General features: G+C 36.5%; 2 protein-coding genes across 2 annotated transcripts in view; one reads left to right on the top strand and one right to left on the bottom strand.

Moving 5' to 3' along the window:
- Nucleotides 1–20,754, bottom strand: part of SLC15A5 (solute carrier family 15 member 5) — a 78,301-nt gene that overhangs the window by 18,989 nt on the left and 38,558 nt on the right. The window contains exons 6-7 of the mRNA XM_003934574.2: nt 15,460–15,648; nt 8,130–8,261 (exon numbers count right to left, since the gene is read on the bottom strand). Of these exons, the coding sequence (XP_003934623.1) occupies nt 8,130–8,261; nt 15,460–15,648 (321 nt within the window). The remainder of the gene's footprint in view (nt 1–8,129; nt 8,262–15,459; nt 15,649–20,754) is intronic.
- The window catches only part of MGST1 (microsomal glutathione S-transferase 1), a 129,409-nt gene continuing 114,532 nt past the window's right edge, over nt 5,878–20,754 (top strand). The window contains exon 1 of the mRNA XM_074403251.1: nt 5,878–6,127. The gene's annotated coding sequence lies outside the window, so the exon portion shown is untranslated. The remainder of the gene's footprint in view (nt 6,128–20,754) is intronic.

The following is a 20,754-nucleotide window of genomic DNA, read 5'->3' as shown; positions in this document are numbered from 1 at the left end:
CTTTAGGTGGTTTGGGATCACTTCATGATCACCAACATCAATTGGGCCTTCAACAACCAACAATCTCCTTTCTTTTCTTTTCTTTTTTTTTTTTTTTTTGAGACAGTCTCACTCTTGTTGCCCAGGCTGGAGTGCAGTGGCATGATCTCGGCTCACTGCAACCTCTGCCTCTTGGGTTCAAGCAATTCTCAAGTCTCTTCGAGTAGCAGGTATTACAGGTTCACACCACCACGCCTGGCTAATTTTTGTATTTTTAGTAGAGAGGGATTCCACCATGTTGGCCAGGCTGGCGTCGAATTCCTGACCTCAGGTGATCCGCCCACCTCAGCCTCTCAAAGTGCTGGGATTATAGGCGTGAACCACCATGTCTGGCCACCACCAGCGATCTTAACACTTCTCTTCTACATCGCTTTTTATCTTCGTAATAATTTCATAATCCTTTCTCTTCCTACTCCCCATTCTCATCCTATTCTCTTTGCTCTCACACGTGGCTTGCTGCATACCTCATTAAAAAATGGCGGGTGCCAAAGGAAGGCTCCAGGTTATTTTCAGTATCAGAACTATACATCTGCGTGCACCTGTGCCTGTCGTCTCTCTTCTGTTTCAGTGCAGGAAAGAAGTTATCCACCTTCTGAAAAGAAGCCAAGTTCTCTGTGTTGTACCTGACCGAGTCCACCATGCCTTTCCTCAGGGCATTAGCTCCATCAATTCTTTCTTCTTTCTCTTCCATTTTTAACTTCTCTATTTACCCCAGGCATTCTTATCAGAAAAATATACTCAAATGTCTCTCAGAAATACGTGTGTGTATATGTACATATATAATTCACCCCTCCTAGCTCTCTGGCTGCTATGTATTTTCCATGGCAAACTACTTCTTTTTCATCCAACCTCTAATGTTGGGGCTCCTTTTTCTCTTCATTCTTAATACTCACACTAGGTAATTTCATTTACTTCCATGATTTCAAATGTTATTTTTGTGCCACAGAGTTTCATAGTTATATATCTAACAAAGACCTTTTTTTTCCTGGCCTCCAGATATTTCTATTTGGATGTCTTAAGGTATGTCAAACAATGTGTTAAAAAGCAAATGGATGTCAAATTTTCAAGTCTGTTCTTTTTCCAGTCTTTTCAATTTAGTAAATGGAATTTTTGCCCACTCAGTGGCTCCTGGCAGAACCCGGGATACTTTCCTGATACTACCTCCTCTCTCTTGCACCGTAATGTCTTCTTGCTCAAAACCATCGCTAAGACACTGATTCTACATCTAAAATATAGCTTATATCCATTCACCTAGCTCCATCTGCCTACTTCCTCTCTAGTTCATTACTACTCCGGACTTACCTGGATTACTTCAATTATACCTTCTTGTTTCTCCCAAATTATTCTTTTTTCCCTCAAAATCATACTGCATCCATAATGATCTTCCTAAGACACCAATAGATCACTGGTGTTTGGAATGTTATCATTCTTATAACACTCAAGTAAAAATAAAATCCCTGTAGCCAAAGGTCCCACGTGATTTTGTGCCTCTATCTAACTCTCCAACAATACTTCATGCCATTTCTTCATTTTTTTTTTAATATTTGCAGCTTGCTGGCTTTCTCAGGGTTCTTCTTATGGACCTATCAATTCTCTATTTATGGGCCTTGATATATGTGGTCTCTATCAGAAATACTTCATTCCTATGCTTACTAAGCTTAATTGTACTATCTTTCTAGTTTCAGCTTCAAGACTATTTCCAGGTACTCCTAGTGTGCATGTGCACGTTCTCTAACTCTACCTAGACTTATAAGTTTATCATGCATAGGAGGCTCCATTAATTACATGGGTCCATGAGGCCAAGAAAAATCTCAGAACACTTTGTAATTTCATCTCCTCCCAATCTCCACCTGGAATTGGAGTTGAACAGGACAAATGAACTCTGCAAATACGGAATCTATTCTTTTCTGAAGAATTAAGTGCCATACCAAAACATCATTCGATAATACATTTAGTCCACTTGGAAGATGTTGAGGTCCCACTTAAATTAAGATATCATTATTTTTTATAAAAAATCATATTTTTGTCCACCTACATTTACTTGGTGGTTTTTATCTATTTCTCCTGGTCCTTGTGAAAAGCTTGAAAGATAAATTACTACTGAAGTCTAGAAAGAGAAACAGACTCCATTTTAGAGAATGAGAAACTAGGACTCAGTATGGTTAAGTAATGAGCTCAGATTTAGGAGCTCATTAAGAGGTGACTTGAGTTTGAATTCAAGTTCATCTGACTCAAATGTCTGCCTTTTCTACTTCTCATGAGCCAATAGCAATGGACAGTTGCTTTCCATAGTCTAAAGCTGGCTCTTTCCTGAGGCTGTTATAAACTCAAAGTCCTCTGGGCAGCATCGGGGGTTTCTGTGGAGTAAAAGTTTAAGGATATAGAACAAATAGAACAAATTGTATCTGAAATGCATAAAACCATTGTATGAGAGGGGCTTTGCACCTAATTCTGACTGAGGACCATGAACAGGGTTTGCCTATGAAAGTTGCTGGGGCCCTGCTGACTTAGCCACAGGAACACTGGTACTAAGCCATTTGACTAGTAGAATATGGGCCTGGCTAAGGGTGAATTATAGCAGTAGGTCACTTATTTTTTCCTCTGAATCTAAAAATCTGTAATCTCATATGAAGTTGGACCGGAGGCATAGATCTGATTTTGAAGGAGCATATCTCTTAGATAGTAGGCATAAGCCCATGAAATGCAGTTGGAATACTTTTCCAGATGCATAAATATTTTCTTCTTTCAAATTTACTGCAACTGCAAATTCCTGCTTCAAAAGCAACTCAGTGATTCATGCTGACATAACTGTCAGTGGCCTCAATAATCATAGATATTTAAATGAGTCTTTTAGGAGATCTCATTTTTAATTAAAATAATCCTTATGGAAATTAAACAGATACTTTCTTTGCCCCTTTCCTGAAGTTTGAGGAGAAAGAGCTTGTAGGGACAAGGAGATTTACCGCTTGACCTCTTGATTCTGCCCAATTATCCCTTTTTTCTCTTAAACATTTTGCTTTGGATCTTGCAGTCACCTGTATGTCCATAAGTAAGATGTCATTTTTTACTGAATTCTGTGTTGTTATTTTTGTGAAAAGTTAAGTTCGAATTTATGAGTGTGAGGAAATTGATCTTGTTGTTAATGGGACAGAGTCGAAATAAGCAGTTTGACTGACTTCTTCATTCCTTTATATTAGCATTGCTACTTTTAGATAAACTATTCCTGAAATGATTAGTGTAGGAGGATGGGTTTAGTCCTGTATCTTCTCCTTTAAAGCACTCAGAGTTAGAGATCCCAGAAGGATCAGTTTTCTCACTTGTACTGAAAATGTCACTCTAACAGTTATCTGTCTGCATAGTCAAGTTTTGAGAAATCTTTTGAATTTACCGCATTCACACCATTCTCCATCATGGTGCTAAAAATGACTAATGCAGCTTGGAGACTGGAAGACTGTGATAGCTGATCTTCTTTTCCAGTCGTATACTAACACTCTCACACACTCACATGCACACATGCTCAGCTGACATGAATCCTTAAAGGTTGAAAATATCCTATATACTAAATGAAATGCTGAAGGATGCAGGGTGCCTAAATATATAATTAGAGTGTTTGTTTCATTACAGTCACTTCTGCCAAAAAAATTGGTCTGATTGTTTGAGTGGACTGATCTGGTCTTTAGCCAAGTGGACAATTATAATGTATGACAATTTTATATTTAAAAATAATCTCTGGCATAGAAATGTTCAAATATTTAATTGTATTCCCTCGTCCTCTCTGAGAAAAGTGAAGTGTAATTTCCTTTTTTTAATTAAGAAAAAACAGTTTTAGAGAGATACTAACCTACCCAAAACCATGCTATGGTCACTCTCTTTTAGGGCCTTTATTTATTACACCACTATAGGATTACTATAGCCAAATTATCTAAATGAACCTCATTTCTTTCATTGAGGAATACTATTCTGATGGCTTAAGGGACTGTCACAAAGAGAGACTTATCCTCTTTCCAGAAAAACATGTGAAAAGTCTCCTGTGATGTCATTTAGTGAATGATGGAGAAGTATGTGGGCTGAATGATAGTAATTAGGTGAATTGGGAACTGATTATATCGAAAAGGAGAGGATTAATGGATTGTCATTAACTTGCAATGAGGTCTAGGAATTTTCTGTAAGACTTTTTTTTGGTCCTGTCCAATTCAAAAATTTTATCAATTACCTGGAAGAAGTCTAGGAACTTGCTTACCAGATTTGCAGATGACACAAAGCAAGTAAAGAAGTAACGATTAGTAATTCCCTAGATGACACAGAATCAATTTTCATAAATGTCTATTACTTAGGATGATGGGTTGACATTTATTAAAGATAAAAATAAGGTACTGCATTTAATTAGATAAAAAGAACTGCGATGAATAGAACTGAACTGAAAGCAACTCCTGAAAATTAAAAAAAAGTTTCAAGTTTTAATTGACCATAAGCAGGACGGAACTATGAAAAGGTCAACAAAATCTCTGTTGGCATTCAGAGAGAGAGAGAGTCCAGGTTGATAAAAGTAACGTACTTATCCTGGTTGTACCCATCTTGTAACCCATATTATGTTCAATTTTGGAAGCCATATTTTAAGAAAGATCTGACAAGTTGTTGTATGTTTCATATGGAGGGGCCTTGATAGTGAAAAATCAAGGAATCCTGCAATATGAAAAGACTGGGATGGTTTGTGTGTAAAATCGAAGGGATCATGATTACGATTTTTATTGAACATTTACTATGCATATTAATTACTTAATCTTCAGAACAACATAACGAATTATTATTATCATTACTGAAATAGAAACTGAGAACACATAGCTAGAGTACCTGGATTCAGATTCAGGTGGTCTGACTCTAGAATCTATTATCTTAACCATTATGCCATATTATTTCTCCAAGTATGTATCAAATGTTTGAAGACCTGCTGTGTGAATGGAAAATCAGACTTATTCTGTAGAACATGGTAATCAATAGATGGGTACACAAAACACATCAATAGATGGGTTTTGTCTCAAAGTAGAGAATCTTTCTGGGCACTAGATTATGTTACTATGTCTTCTATTTTTGGTACAGCATTAGACTAGTTGAGATCTAAGGCAACATTCAACTATATGATTCTAATTTACTGGGATATAATTTGATATAGCACACTATTATTATAAACTGGAAAGAATACACTTAAAAGAAGAAATAGCTTACACTGATTAGTGGTAATTTAAATGATGTTCTCTTGAGCACAGTTGAGAAAGTGTCCCACCCCACAACCCATCTTGCTAGGATGCCCTCACCATATGTCCTTGATAAATTTCCTTTCATGGGCACCAAATTGTGCCAAAATTACATAAACTTTTGTTTCTCCATCTTTGTTCTATGTCTAGAATATTATTGATATCATACAGACCTCCATCAAAGGAGTTTATATTGCAAAAGTAACAAATGTCCTTAAAAACCCTTACATCTGGGGATTTCTACAAGTTGCTTGGTGTATTGAAATCAATGTTGGAATTGGTTTTGGAATGCTAAGAGGATTAAATTTCTGTCAGCTACCAGCTGTGATGACTAGAGAACTTTACTGTATTTTTTCGGCCTTCATTGTTACATTTAAAAAATAAGAATAACAATATAAAGTTGCTGTAATAATTACAATAATGCATAAAAGCTCCTACCATGCTAAACAGATTTTCAATAAAAATTTAGATTTTCAGTGAAATGTTTTTGTAAGAATAGTTGTGTGATTAAAAATTTTGCCTGGACTGATTTGTGGAGGCCGTCTATAGAATGTCTGTTATTTATGGTGGGACCCTCAGTTCCCATCTGATAGTTTATGCTAATGAGGCAACTCAGAATGGAGAGGGCCCACAGATAATTTATGGTAATGAGATGACTCAGAATGGAGAGTGGCCAGCCAGGAAGACCAACCACATGATCAGACTTTGAGCTTTGAGCCACATATACCAACCCAGCTTCTGTGGAGCAGAAGGAAGATGGAGATTGAGCTCACAATGATTCAATCAATAGTGCCTATGTGATAAGTCTCAATAGAAACGTTGGGCATGAAATTCAGGTGAGCTTTCCTTGTTAGTATTATTCTTATATCATCACACATTGATGTGTCCGATGGGTAGTGCATCCCTGAGGATAAAAGAAGCTCCACTTTCGGAAACCTCCCAGACTTTGCTCCGTGTGCCTCTCCCTTTAGCTCATTCTGATTTGTATTGTTTTGCTATAATAAGCTGTAATCATAAGTATTGTACTTTTCTAAGTTCTGTGAATTATTCTAGCAAATTATCATACCTGAGGGAGTCTGTGGGGCCCCCACATTTATACACAGCTTGTCAGAGGTAATGACAGCCCTAGGAACTTCCAAATTTGTGGCTAGTATCTAAAGTGAGGATGATCTTGGGGAGAAGTTAACCCAGGCTTTTTGGTCTAACTCTGGATAAGTTGCTTAAGCCTATGAAAAATTTATATTTGTATAAAAGATAAACTGGTAGTAATATTTGACTTTGCAGGTCTTCATGTGTATGTCAAATGTGATTTGATTCTAGAAATTCTGTTTCTGCAAATTTTTGGAGGTATCTTTGCTGAGCAATGTAAAGAAAGGAAACCTGTTCAACACTGAAAATGTTTCAGGTGTGAATATAAGTAAGACTTTTCAAAGTTATCTTACAAAATCTTAATGCCAGTGCTTTGTGTCTAGTTTATGTACCAAGAATCTGAGCACTAGAGAAGTCAGCAACTTGCCTCAGTTCACACAGTTAGTATGGCGGTTTGAATTTGATTTCTTTGAGAACTGGACCATGTCTCATACAATTCCACGTAGCACACAGCCTAGTACATAGTAAATATTCAACACACGCTTGACCTTATTTTTCTCAGATAACTAAGAAAAGGGTAGAGTTTGATCCTGTCAGTCATCAATCAAGGATTACTAGGTTTTTTCCCAAGAACTTTGCTACTATACCTACCATTGGCTTTTTCACTTTAAATTTCATTGCTTCCTTGTACCCCTGGAAATTTCCTGAGGGCTTGCAAGTGTTTATTTTGCTTGCCATGGTGTCACCAGTGCCCAGTATGGTGCTTGGAACAGATTGGGTCCTTGATAAATATTTTTTGAATGGAGATTTAGTGTTAAAAGGAGTATCTCCTTCATAGAATTTGATTTTTTTCATAGTTTAAAAGCAGATAAATTAAATTTGTTTGTTACAAGATAACAGGAACTAACACTTTCCTTACATCATTTTAAGTGCACAACTGGAAGTGTTTTTGAAAGTAGAGAATACACTTGTGATTATTTCCCTTAAATAAGCAAAAGTAAATTAAAATTCAATTAAAGCTGTATTGGCATTTAGAACAACATTTCCAAAGTCCAGATTTAAAATACAGACAAAGTCGTTTCACTGTGATGGTTAATCATTATTGTCATCCTGTCTGGTTGTTGTTTTCATCAAAACATGCAATCAAAGAGTAGTTCTTTAATATTTGCTTTAGTTTAATACTTGCGTTAGTAGGTACTTCAGTATTTCAAATAATATTTGAATTTTTCAGAATAGTTGTTTTTTCTGACCAAAATCTCTATTGGGAAAATTTTCAAATATCATTTATTATTCAACTCACAGTTTCTCTTTGTTTGCATAGATAAAAACTGTGGCAAATCATGAGAAAAAAAAGATCATTTAGGTACCCTATGCCCTGTATTTACACAGGTCTTACGTTTTCTGAGGCCTGTCTATGACAGCTGTGAGGCATTATTGAATATGGCCTCAATGAAAGATCTAATAAGAATATAATGATCAGTTTGTTTTAAAATACACTAAGGACAGCAGACAGTGTCTCATGAGAAGTGACATTCTGTAATTACCTCCTCCTATCAAAAGAAAAACAATTCCCAGAAATTAATGAATACAGCAAGAGTGTTTTTCCTATCTTAATTCTATCTTAATTGCAAAAGTGGATCAATTAAAAAAAGAAGACCACACTGGCAAAGCCCCTCTCTTAAGGGTTGGTCTCCCAGTTCCCTAGTCATCAAATCAATGTATATAAGCATGCCATGAACCTGTTTTTACCTTCTGAGATGAGATATACCAACTCCACCAGCAGTGCCCCTGTGAAACAGCCAAATCCATTGAACAGTGTCAGAAAATTCATGGAGGTTCCTCTGACGGTGCTTGGAACAAATCTGTATGATATTACAGAGACTGAGAGAGAAAGAGAGGTCAGAATTTAGAACACTCTCCCGAAAGCACTTTCATAGATACTGTTGAAATTGATGTTGATTATATATCAAAGAAAATTTACTGACACAGTCAAAATTTGGGTTGGACTTTGTTAAGGTTACTATACTAAGCTATACTGTGATACAATTTACAGATGTCTTCAAGGAATAAAATAAGACAAAATATACCTTGACCCCGCTACAAGGAGAATTTGATTACTTAGTAGTTGAGTCACCTAATATATTCATCCTAATTTCACTCCAAATTGAATATTTCTGATAAATTTTGGATTGAGGGATGGCCTGTATTAGACAATATCATGACAGTCTACTAATTCTGTGATTCTGTGTAATTCATTAGGTTCCTTGTACAAAACTTGTATTATATAAAATTTGCATCAAGGTTAAGAGCATGGGCTCTGGAGTTAAACAAGATAGTGTCAAAATACCATGTCAGTTATCTACTATAACTGACTTAAACTTTTCAAGCCTCAATGTCCTACTCTGTGAAATGGAAATAATATCATTCTTCACTCATGGAGGTGTTGGGACACTTACCTGCAATACTACATGTAAAGTGCTTAGTATAATGCTGACTGGTAGGTCCTGAATAAGGGTTAGGTATTTTTAACAATATTAATCTTATCAAACTGAGTAGCTCCTACTTGTGCAGGCACTGTACAAAGCCCTTAATATATATTATCTCATTTCAGGAGAGGTACTCAGACAGAGACAATAGCTTAAGCATTGAATCTCCAAAATGGTTATCATTTCTTTCCATGTCATTTTTTGGAAGTAATGATGGTGCCAAGAGGTTAAAAAAAAACCCACAAAGATAATTTTTTAAAATTTTCTATTAAAAACAACTTTCTTTTGAAATCAGAAATAGATGAAAATAAGTATATAAGATTTTGTACGTGCTATATAAACATAATAAAATGCACTATGATCTTAGGGCTATGTCTTAAAATATTTTATGTTTATTTTAACATGATATTTGGGATTGCTTCAAAATTATATGGCAAGGAGGAAAAAAATGTGAATGAGGGAGAGATGAAACAAGTTTTGGCTATGAGTTGAAAATTATTGATGCTAGAAGGTGGATACAGGGGAGTTTATTATATTAATCTCTTTTATATATGTGTGCCAAAAAGTTTTAAGGAAATATGCTAAATAATATTAACAGTCTTAGTTTTGAGTGGGTGAATTACTGGATTTCTAATATTCCTCTTACTCTTTTGTGCCTTGCAAATCTTTTCTACAATGAAATCATTAATAAATATTAAAGCTCATTTTAAAAAGAAAAGTGATGATAGAAAAGAGATGTACAGTCATGCATGGCTTAGTGATGGAGATATGTCCTGAGAAATGTGTCATTAGGCGATTTTGTCGTAGTGCAAACATCATAGAGTATACTTACACAAACCTAGATGACCTAGCCTGCTACACACCTAGGCTATATGGGTAGCCTCTCACCCTTCTAGGCAGCAAATCTGTACAGTGTGTGACCGTACAGAATACTGCTGGCAATTGGAGCACAGTGGTAAGTATTTGTGATTCTGAACATATCTAAACACAAAAATAATACAGTTAAAGATATTATATTCTTATGAAAATATGATATTATAATCTTATGAAACCACTATGTGATCCATCATGGACCAAATGTTGTTATGTGGTACATGACTGTACAGTAAACCCTAAACCTTTAGTGTCCTTTACTATGAAAAGTAAGAGACCTTATTATTTCCTCCTGCTCCTCTCGGAATATTTACCCTGTTTTTTTTCCTTTTTTCTTTTTTAATACCTTGCTGCAGCAAAACTCTGCATTTACCAGAACTTTTCCATGAACTTATTAATACATGATGTAAATGCATTAATGTTCTTTCCTTCATTAATGTAACATTTCTGTTTTACTTTTGGTGTGTCCTCCACATGTTTTGATTTATTTATCCCATAAACATTTAAAGGAGTCCCTCTTTGTGCTTCAGGAAAGTGCCGAGTGCTGGAACTGAGAGGTGGGAAAAGGCATCAGTTTATCTTTCCTGGGCTTTAAACTCTGGAGCAGAAACAGTACATTATTTAATATAAAGGAAAGTGCTAAATGCACACTTTTCTCACAAATGCTGATTGGAAATGCAAATAATAATGGTGATAGATAAAATACTGTGGAGAAGGGCTTCAAATATTCGTGGGAAGGTAACACAGCTCTTTTGTGTAGTACCAATCACCAGCAGGAGCCTTGGAGTATTTTCAGAAAGGTCCAAATGGGAGTATGAGAGGAAGCCTGGATAGGCTTTGGGAAGAAATGATTCACAGCCATAAAAAGGATTTGGCTTATAAACTTTCCTCTCTATAAATACAAGGAAATTAGCAATGGGCAGAAAGAGTAAGTAGGCTGATTTCTTTCACTGAGAAAAAGCAGAACATACAATCCCATTATTACTCTGCTAGTTAATTATTAATCCTACGCTTTTCTCTTGCTAGAACTTCTGGTATGGTATATAATTCATGAACACACTTTGCCAGCTCTCTGCCTGCTGGTTAATCTCTCTTTGGTGTCATTTTAGTCGTTTTTGAAACCCTCCAGTTCCCTTTTATAGGACTTAGCTTTTCAAGTTCTCAAATCTACATTTTTAGGCATCTACTTGCGTGTTCTGATCTTTTGAAAGTTTTGTGATCATCAATTTGGTTTTTTAGGCTCCAGGATATTTCTTTTAGCCCATTACAATGTAGATAATATCAAGAAGTCTGTCATTATTCTAAAATTCCCATTTTACTAAGACGATACAATAGAAGAAATATTCAATGTGTATGTGAAAGCTGGTCTTCTTGCAAATGAGTGCTAAAAATGTGCCTCCAGATAGTAGCTGGTAACTGCTTGCAAAGATGCCGCACCACGGCATATGCAGAATCTACAAAACACAGGGCCATAACCACCTTCCTAAGGCACCTGGTACTGGAGACTTATTGCTGGAAATTTTTTTACTCTAGTTGTTCTTAAACAGTTAAAATGTGTTTACTGTGTTTGGTGAAGAAGTTATTTTGAACGTGTGAAGTACCATAATCCCAGTAAATGGAACCTTATCCTGTTGCCATTTTTAGACCATTATTTCCCCCTTCACCCTAAAAAAACTTCAGCTTTGAGCTTCATGTTATCAGATTATATCATCTACTATTTCTCTTTTGTGCTGTCATCTGCCAATCTATAGGACATTTTCCTCTATTTCTCAAAGTTGTCAGTTCCTCTCTCATTGTCACACTCTCTGGTACTACTCCTGCCTTAATGCTTGGCAATTTTGCTATCCATATAGATCATCCTTCCAACCATCCATCCTTTCAATCTTGGTTGTCCAGTTCCTTGACCTCCAATGTCCTTGATCTCCAATCTACCTTAGCTTCCACTCCACTCACACACAAGGTCATGGCCTATGCCTTGTACCTCAGCCAGCAGTTGGCCATTACTATGACCAGGTAATGTTCAGCTTGCCACCTATTTTAATAAAGTTTTATTGGAACACAGTCACATTCATTTAGTATATGTTGTCTATGGCTGCTTTCATACCACAATGACGTAGTTGAGTAATTGTAACAGAGACTGGCCTGCAAAGCCATGTCCTGGATCAATAACTGCACCCACTCCATAATCACAATTTTGTGCACTCTCCTCAGACTAGAGCCTTCTGTCTTCCCAGCTTACTCTCTACTACTCAACCACAGAAATGCTATAAGCTCTACAATGGCAGAAATTTTTGCCTTATTTTTATTAACTGATGTGTCTAAAGCCTGGAGAGCCATAGTAGGCACATTGTAGATACCCACACAGTATTTTTTTGAATAAACAAACATAGAGTATGAGACAACTGAGGTGTACACTGCTACAATGAAAACATAATTTGAAAACTTTTCTACTGCTCTTTTTTCTCTAGCTCATCTCCAAAGTATAACATGTCTTAGTAGGATAGACTATGTCCACTGTCATTTATGGAGTGATTCATTGTGTTTCCTTGCTTAATGCCATCAATGGAGGACATTGTCAAGTGTTTGAATAATATGTTTTTATCATACCATATAAAAATAGTCATAGATTTCATTTGTTTGTTTCTTCAATCAAAATATATTGGTTGATCGTCTATTTTGCACATGTACTTTTCAGGAAGGAAAAGCATACACTGACGTCAGTAGTGTATATTCTTACAGTAAGAGTCAGGCAATACAAATATAAATAAAGTAATTTCAGATGCTGACAAGTGCTATTAAAAAAAAATACAGAGTAAATGACAGATACAGGCGAGGGGACGCAAGGCAGAAAACCACACTACCATGTGTGTACCTATGCAACAATCTTGCATGTTCTTCACATGTACCCCAAAACCTAAAATGCAATAAAAAAAATCCAGAGTAATGAAATAGAAAGTGATGGAATGCTCAAGGAAGCCCCTACAAAGAGATGACCTTTGAGAAGGCACAATAATGAGAAGAAGCCACTCATTTGAAAACAGAGGAAAGGGAATTCTTAATAAAGAGAAAAGCAAGTGCAGAGGCCTTGGGGTAGAAAGAACTCTGGCATCTTAGAGACACATGTACTTCTGGAGATGTGGTCAAGGGGCAGAATGTAACCAAATGTAGGTGGAACAACACGCAGAGACCAAGTCATGTGGAGCCTTATTCACCATGGTGAGGAATTTCTCTCTAAAATCCTACTGTGGAATTTCAAGCAGGGGAACGATAGGACCAAGGTTTTGAGAAGAACAGAGAATGGACTCATAGGCAGGAGAGGAAGCAGGGAGAAAAATACAGAGGCTCTGGTGGAATCGGGGCTAGAGATGATGGTGTTATAGGACGGGAGGAGAACAAAGGGGATAGTGAGGTGTGGCCAGATTTAAGTTCTATTTCAGAGTAAAAGCTAAGACTTTTCTGTTGGATTTGAGGGGAGAGGTAAGAGGAAAAAGACGGCTGTAGGATGACTCTGGTGAGAGACAGTTTTGCTTACACTGCCAGGTCTCCTGGCTGTTCAGGTTCTTTATGGCAAAAAGAGCTGGGAGCAGGACACCTGTGCTTCTGTTCTGAATCTGGCACTATTAATTCATGTGAAAGATGATATTAGGTTGGTGCAAAAGTAATTGCGGTTTTTGCCATTACTTTTACTAATGATAACAGCAACACATTATAACTGCTAATTATTGAGTGCTGTCTATATACAAGGCACTGAGGTTTTTGCTTTACATAAAATCTTCCACTTAGTCATTTGAACAACTCCCTGTTTTATAGATGATGAGAAAAGCCCAGAAATGCTGAATAATTTTCCCAAGGTCACAGAGTTAGTCAGTGGCAGAACTAGGTTTGAATTCAGGTCTGTCTGACTTTAAGACCATAAAGCCTAACCTCTATGCTGTACTGTCTCCCAGAAGGGTAATCCTTGATTTTACAGTTCAAAATACCCTTTAATATTTTATGTCATTTGATTTTGAAGGAGTAGTCTCCCATTCCTGTTGATTCTTACCCTATCAGTGCTCTGATATAAGGAAGAATAAAATTATTTCTATTTTGAATACCAGAAAAGTGAGGCTTGGGGGTTATATGAGTTCCCAAGTTTAGGTAGGTAGTAATGGAAAAGCTAGAAATCAAACCAAATTCTTTCAGTCCCTGGTTGATGACCCTGATGGCAGATGAGTCAATTGACTTAGTTAGGACCTCAGTTAGACCTCATCTCCTGATGAGCATATCAAGGACGGGTGGATTAAGTGATGTATAGCACATGATCTGCCTTTTTAACAGTCATTGGTTTTATGTACCTCTCTGGCTTTTGTATGTTGAATCATTATTGCTAAGCTGGCTAGGAATTTCCTCCCCATATTTACTCATTACCTTTCCTCATTATTTATTCTAGAAAATAATTACTCAGCCCAGAAAATTTTGGCTGACTACTTCCAACACACTTTTGGGAATAACATCAGAGGAGATCACAAATATTTGTGTAGTGGCATTGCTTTACACTTCTTTTGTCTTTCTTGCAATGTTAAACAGCGAGGTCCCCAGTATAAAGTCTCATAATTTATGTATGCAAAATATATGAAAAGAAATGATTGAAAATTATAAAAAACAAAGTCTGAGACACATATACATATATGGCTATACTCAAACCTAATTTGATTTTCATTTTTTAATGAATTGCTTTGGTATCATAAGTATGTATGTATTTAAATATATATTTATTAAATATTTATCTTTAAAAAGTTTGGAAACAACTTTGAAGATAATAGGTTCATTGAAGATTTTAGACCCAAATGGAATGGTTAGAATTGTTATTTAGGATGACTACTCTAAAATCCATGTGCCAGTTGGTAGAATGGGAGAGAGATTGGAGACAGGAAGATAGTTAGAAGTTATAAAAATATTATCTGTAAAGTATAATAGAGGGTTGAGTTACAATCATGACTCTTACGGCAGAAAAATTTAAGGAAGATAGAAACATAAGAAGTAATCAATTACACTGATAAGTATATGTACACACACATTACTGTATTGAAAGAAGTCACTGAAATATTGTGATAAATTGTAAAATGGCTAGTTTAATTAATATAAGCAATCTAGATAATTCAGAAACCCTTGACATTTAATAAACTTATTTTGAACTTGTCTTATGAAACATTAGTGATTACATTTAATCTACTGTAATTTAATTTAAAGACATTGAGTTATCTGGAAAATTGGCTTAAATTTTCATTTCATTTGCATGTTTATATACTCTCAAAGAACATTAAATGTCATTTTCGAAGGGGTATGTGTGTGAGTTTATGAGTGAGAGGGAGGGAGGTGAGAGGAGGAAAGGGAGAAGAGAAGAGTTTTCATCTTAGTGTTTTGGAGTTGTCTTCTGGATTTCAGCAGAGGTTTTCCTCTTTTGGTATGTCTGACAAAATGGTTATTGCCTTTAACCAGGTTAAAAATCTTTTGTTCCATCTACATCCAGGTGGAATTGGTAGTTGTTCTGTATGTGGTAGAGGACTGAGGAGAAATGAAGTGTTTTGTAAAAATGAAAGAAATACATTTGCTTGAAGTATTGTGGTAACTCTCTAGGGCGTGAATAGATCACCTACCATTTTAATTGTTCTGGTTGAGGTGATGAGTTCTTTGTAAAGGTTCAGTATGTTCTAACATTAGTTGAAAAAGTGTTTACTCACAGGCTGGGTTTACCAACGTTTCCGCCACTCCAAGTAAAACATACTGAAGAATTAGGTAGAAACAGGGCATGGAGGAAACAGTGAGAACTTTTCCTGAAAGGGGCTGCTCCACTGGAGGGAAGTGTTTTCTGTGTATTTCAAAGAAGCCAGCTATCATCACAGACAATGCAGCAAAAAGATTTCCAGCAACTAAAGGAAATAATGCAGAAGAAAAAAAAAAGTTAAAGGAAGAGCTAGAGATTTATGTAATAGGTCATAGCATTTCTTATGCATTGATATTCCATGTTTCCTCATCATTTGTTTGCCCTCAGAATATCCAGACACCAGTTAACTGTGCTGTGTGGCCATCCAGTGCTTAAGCTCTGGTCTCAGAAAGGGCTGAGTTGACTTCCTACCCCCTGACTTCCTGCATGTATGACCCCAGGCCAGTAATGTAAACTCATTATCACTTTCCTCAGCTCCAAGGTGGGGTTAATGATGTTTACTTTGTAGGGTGCTTGTGATAATTTAAATAAGACAATTGATATCTGCTGGGGATTGTTTCCAAGATCCCAAAGACACCAAAAATCTTGCTGCTCAAGTCCCTTAAATAAAAAGGCTGAGTATGTATTTGCACATAACCTACGCTCCTCCTCTATTCTTTAAATCATATCTAGGTTACTTATAATCACTAATACAATGCAAATGGTATGTAAATAGTTGTTATACCATATTGTTTAGGGAATAATGACAAGAAAAAAAGTCTATACATGACCATCTTTTTTTTTTTTTGGTAACCTTTTTTTTTTATTATTTTACTTTAAGTTCTGGGGTACATGTGCACATCTTGCAGGATTGTTACATAGGTACACACATGCCTTGGTGGTTTGCTGCCTCTATCCCCTCTTCACCTACATTAGGTATTTCTCCTAATCTTATCCCTCCCCAATCTCCCCACCCCCTGCTATGGCTCCCCTAGCCCCCTACCCCTCAACAGACCCCAGTGTGTGATGCTCCCCTTCATGTGTCCCCATGGCTCAACACCCACTTATGAATGAGAACATGTGGTGTTTGGTTTTCTGTTCTTGTGTCAGTTTGCTGAGAATGATGGTTTCCAGATTCACCCATGTCCCTGCAAAGGACATGAACCCATTCTTTTTTATGGCTGCATAGTGTTCCATGGTGTATATGTGCCACATTTTCTTGATCCAGTCTATCCTTGATGGGCATTTGGGTTAGTTCCAAGTCTTCGCTATTGTAAACAGGGCCACAGTGAACATACATGTGCATGTGTTTTTATAATAGAATGATTTATAGTTCTTTAGGTATATATCCAGTAATGGGATTGCTGGGTCAAATGGAATATCTATTTCTAGGTCCTTGAGGAATCACCACACTGTCTTCCACCATGGTTGCACTAATTTACACTCCCACCAACAGTGTAAAAGTGTTCCTATTTCTACACATCTTCTCCAGCATCTGTTGGCTCCAGATTTTTTAATGATTGCCATTCTAACTGATGTGAGATGATATCTCAATGTGGTTTTGATTTGCATTTTTCTAATGGTTGGGTGAGCTTTTTTTCATAAGTTTGTTGGCTGCATAAAACATCTTTTAAAAAGTGCCTGTTCATATCCTTTGCCCACTTTTTCATGGGGTTGTTTGTTGTTTTCTTGTAAGTTTGTTTTAGTTCTTTGTAGATTCTGGATATTAGCCCATTGTCAAATGGGTAGCTTGCAAAATTTTTTGCCCATTTTGTTGGTTGCCAGTTCACTCTAATGATTGTTTCTTTTGCTGTGAAGAAGCTCTTAAGTTTAATTAGATCCCATTTATCTATTTTGGCTTTTGTTGCCATTGCTTTTGGTATTTTAGTCATGAAGTCCTTGCCTATGCCTATGTCCTGAATGATATTGCTTAGGTTTTCTTCTAGGGTTTTATGGTATTAGGTCTTATGTTTAAATCTTTAATCCATCTGGAGTTAATTTTTGTCTAAGGTTTAAGGAATGGGTACAGTTTCAGCTTTCTGCACATGGTTAGCCAGTTTCCCCAACACCATTTATTAAACAGGGAATCCTTTCCCCGTTTCTTGTTTTTTGTCAGGTTTGTCAAAGATCAGATGGTTGTAGGTGTGTGGCGTTACTTCTGAGGCCTCTGTTCTGTTCCCTTGGTCTATATCTATATTTTGGTACCAGTACCATGCTGTTTTGATTAATGTAGCCTTATAGTATAGTTTGAAGTCAGGTAGTGTGATGCCTCCAGCTTTGCTCTTTTTTCTTAGGATTGTCTTGGCTATGTGGACTCTTTTTTCATTCCATATGAAGTTTAAGTTTAAGGTGTTTTTTTCCCAGTTCTGTGAAGAAGGTCAGTGGTAGCCTGATGGGGATACCATTGAATCTATAAATTTCTTTGGGCAGTATGGCCATTTTCATGATATTGATTCTTCCTAACCATGAGCATGGAATGTTTTTCCATCTGTTTGTGTCCTCTCTTATTTCATTGAGCAGTGGTTTGTAGTTCTCCTTGAAGAGGTCCTTCACGTCTGTTTTATTGGTTTGCCTGAATGTGATGGGGAGAATGATTCTAAGCTGAAAAACATTCTTCAGGATATTATTCAGGAGATTTTCCCTAACCAAGCAAGGAAGGCTAACATTAAAATCCAGAAAATACAGAGAACACCACAAATATATTCCTTAAGAAGGGCAACCCCAAGGCTCATAATCATCAGATTCAGCAGGGTTGAAATGAAGGAAAAAATGCTAAGAGAGAAAGGTCAGGTTACCCACAAAGGGAAGCCCATCAGACTCACAGTGGATCTCTCAGCAGAAATCCTATAAGCCAGAAGAGAGTGGAGGCCAATATTCAACATCCTTAAACAAAAGAACTTTCAACCTTGAATTTAATATCCAGCCAAATTCAGCTTTATAAGTGAGGGAGAAATAAAACCCTTTACAGACAAGCAATTGCTGAGAGATTTCATCACACTAGACCTGCCTTACAAGAGTTCCTGAAGGAAGCACTAAACATGGAAAGGAACAACCAGTACCAGCCACTGCAAATACGTACCAAATGGTAAAGACCATCAAAACAATGAAGAAACTGTGTCAACTAACAGACAAAAAAACCACCTAGCATCAAAATGGCAGGATCAAATTCACATATAACAATATTAACCTTAAATGTAAATAGGCTAAATCAAAAGACACAGACTGGCAAACCAGATAAAAAGTACAGAAACATCGGTGTGCTGTATTCAGAAAACCCATCTCACATGCAAGTACACACATAGAGTCAAAATAAAGGGATGGAGGAAGATTTACCAAGCAAATGGAGAGAGAGAGAAAAAAAGTAGGGGTTTAAATCCTAGTCTCTGATAAAAGAGACTTTAAACCAACAAAGAGCAAAAGAGGCAAAGAAGGGCATTACATAATGGTAAAAGGATCAATGCAACAAGTAGAACTAATGATCCTAAATATATATGCGCCCAATACAGGAGTACCCAGATACATAGAGCAAGTTCTTAACCACCTACAAAGAGACTTAGACTCCCACGCAATAATAGTGGGAGGTTTTAACACTCCACTGTCAATATTAGACAGATCAACAAGACAGAAAATTAACAAGGATATCCAGGACTTGAACTCAGATCTGGACCAAGTGGATGTAATAGACAACTGCAGAACTTTCTACCCAAATCCACAGAATATACATTCTCCTCAGCACCAAAATGCACTTACTCTAAAATTAACCACATAATTGGAAGTAAATCACTCCTCAGCAAATGCAAAAGAATGAAAATCATAACAACCAGTCTCAGACCACAGCGCAATCAAATAAGAACTCAGGATTAAGAAAATCACATAAAACCATACAACTACATGGAAACTAAACAATCTGCTCCTGAATGACTACTGGATAAATAATGAAATGAAGGCAGAAATAAAGTTGTTCTTTGAAACCAATGAGAATGAAGACATAATATACCAGACTCTCTGGGACATATTTAAAGCAGTGTCTAGAGGGAAATTTATAGCACTAAATGCCCACATGAGAAGTGAGGAAAGTTCTAAAATCGACATCCTATTGTCAAAATTAAAAGAACTAGAGAAGCAAGATCAAACAAATTCAAAAGCTAGCAGAAGACAAGACATAATTAAGATAAGAGCAGAACTGAAGGAGATAGAAACACAAAAAACCCTTCAAAAAATCAAGGAGCTGGATTTTTTTAAAAGATCAACAAAATAGATAGATTGCTAGCCAGACTAATAAAAAAGAAGAAAGAGAAGAATCAAATAGATGCAATAAAAAATGATAAAGGGATTATCACCACCAATTCCACAGAAATACAAACTACCATCAGAGACTACTACAAACAACACTATGCACATAAACCAGTAAATCTAGAAGAAATGGATAAATTCCTGGACATTTACACCCTTCTAAGACTAAACCAGGAAGAAATTGAAACCATGAATAGAATAATAACAAGGTCTGAAGTTGAGGCAGCAATTAATAGCCTACCAACCAGAAAAAGTCCAGGTCCAGATGGGTTCACAGCCAAATTCTACCAGGTGTTCAAAGAGGAGCTGGTACCCTTCCTTCTGAGACGATTCCAAACAATACAAAAAGTGGTAATACTCCCTAACTCATTTTATGAGACCAACATCATCCTAATACCAAAAGCTGGCAGAGACACAAGTAAAAAAGAAAATTTTAGGCTAATATCCATGATGAACATAGATGCAAAAATCTTCAATAAAATCTGGCAAACCGAATGCAACAGCACATCAAAAAGCGTATCCATCATGATCAAGTAGGCTTCATCCCGGGGATGCAAGACTGGTTCAACCTAAAAAAATCTATAAATGTAATCAATCATATAAACAGAACCAAAGACAAAAACCACATGATTATCTCAATAGATGTGGAGAAGGCCTTCGACAAAATTGAACAGCTGTTGATGCTAAAAACTCTCCATAAACTATGTATTGATGGAACATATCTCAAAATAATAAAAGCTATCTACAACAAACCCACAGCCAATATCATACTGAATGGGCAAAAACTGGAAGCATTCCCCTTTGAAAACTAGCACTAGACAAGGGTGCCCTCTCTTACCATTCCTATTCAACATAGTATTGGAAGTTCTTAGAGCAATCAGGCAAGAAAAAGAAATAAAGAGTATTCAATTAGGAATTGTCTCTATTTGCAGATGACATGATTGTATATTTAGAAGACCCCATGGTCTCAGCCCAAAATCTCCTTAAACTGATAAGCAACTTCGGCAAAGTCTCAGGACACAAAATCACTGTGCAAAAA

Source organism: Saimiri boliviensis, chromosome 7 (assembly GCF_048565385.1).
Source record: "Saimiri boliviensis isolate mSaiBol1 chromosome 7, mSaiBol1.pri, whole genome shotgun sequence".
NCBI lineage: Eukaryota > Metazoa > Chordata > Mammalia > Primates > Cebidae > Saimiri > Saimiri boliviensis.
This window is presented reverse-complemented; position numbering and strand designations above follow the sequence as displayed.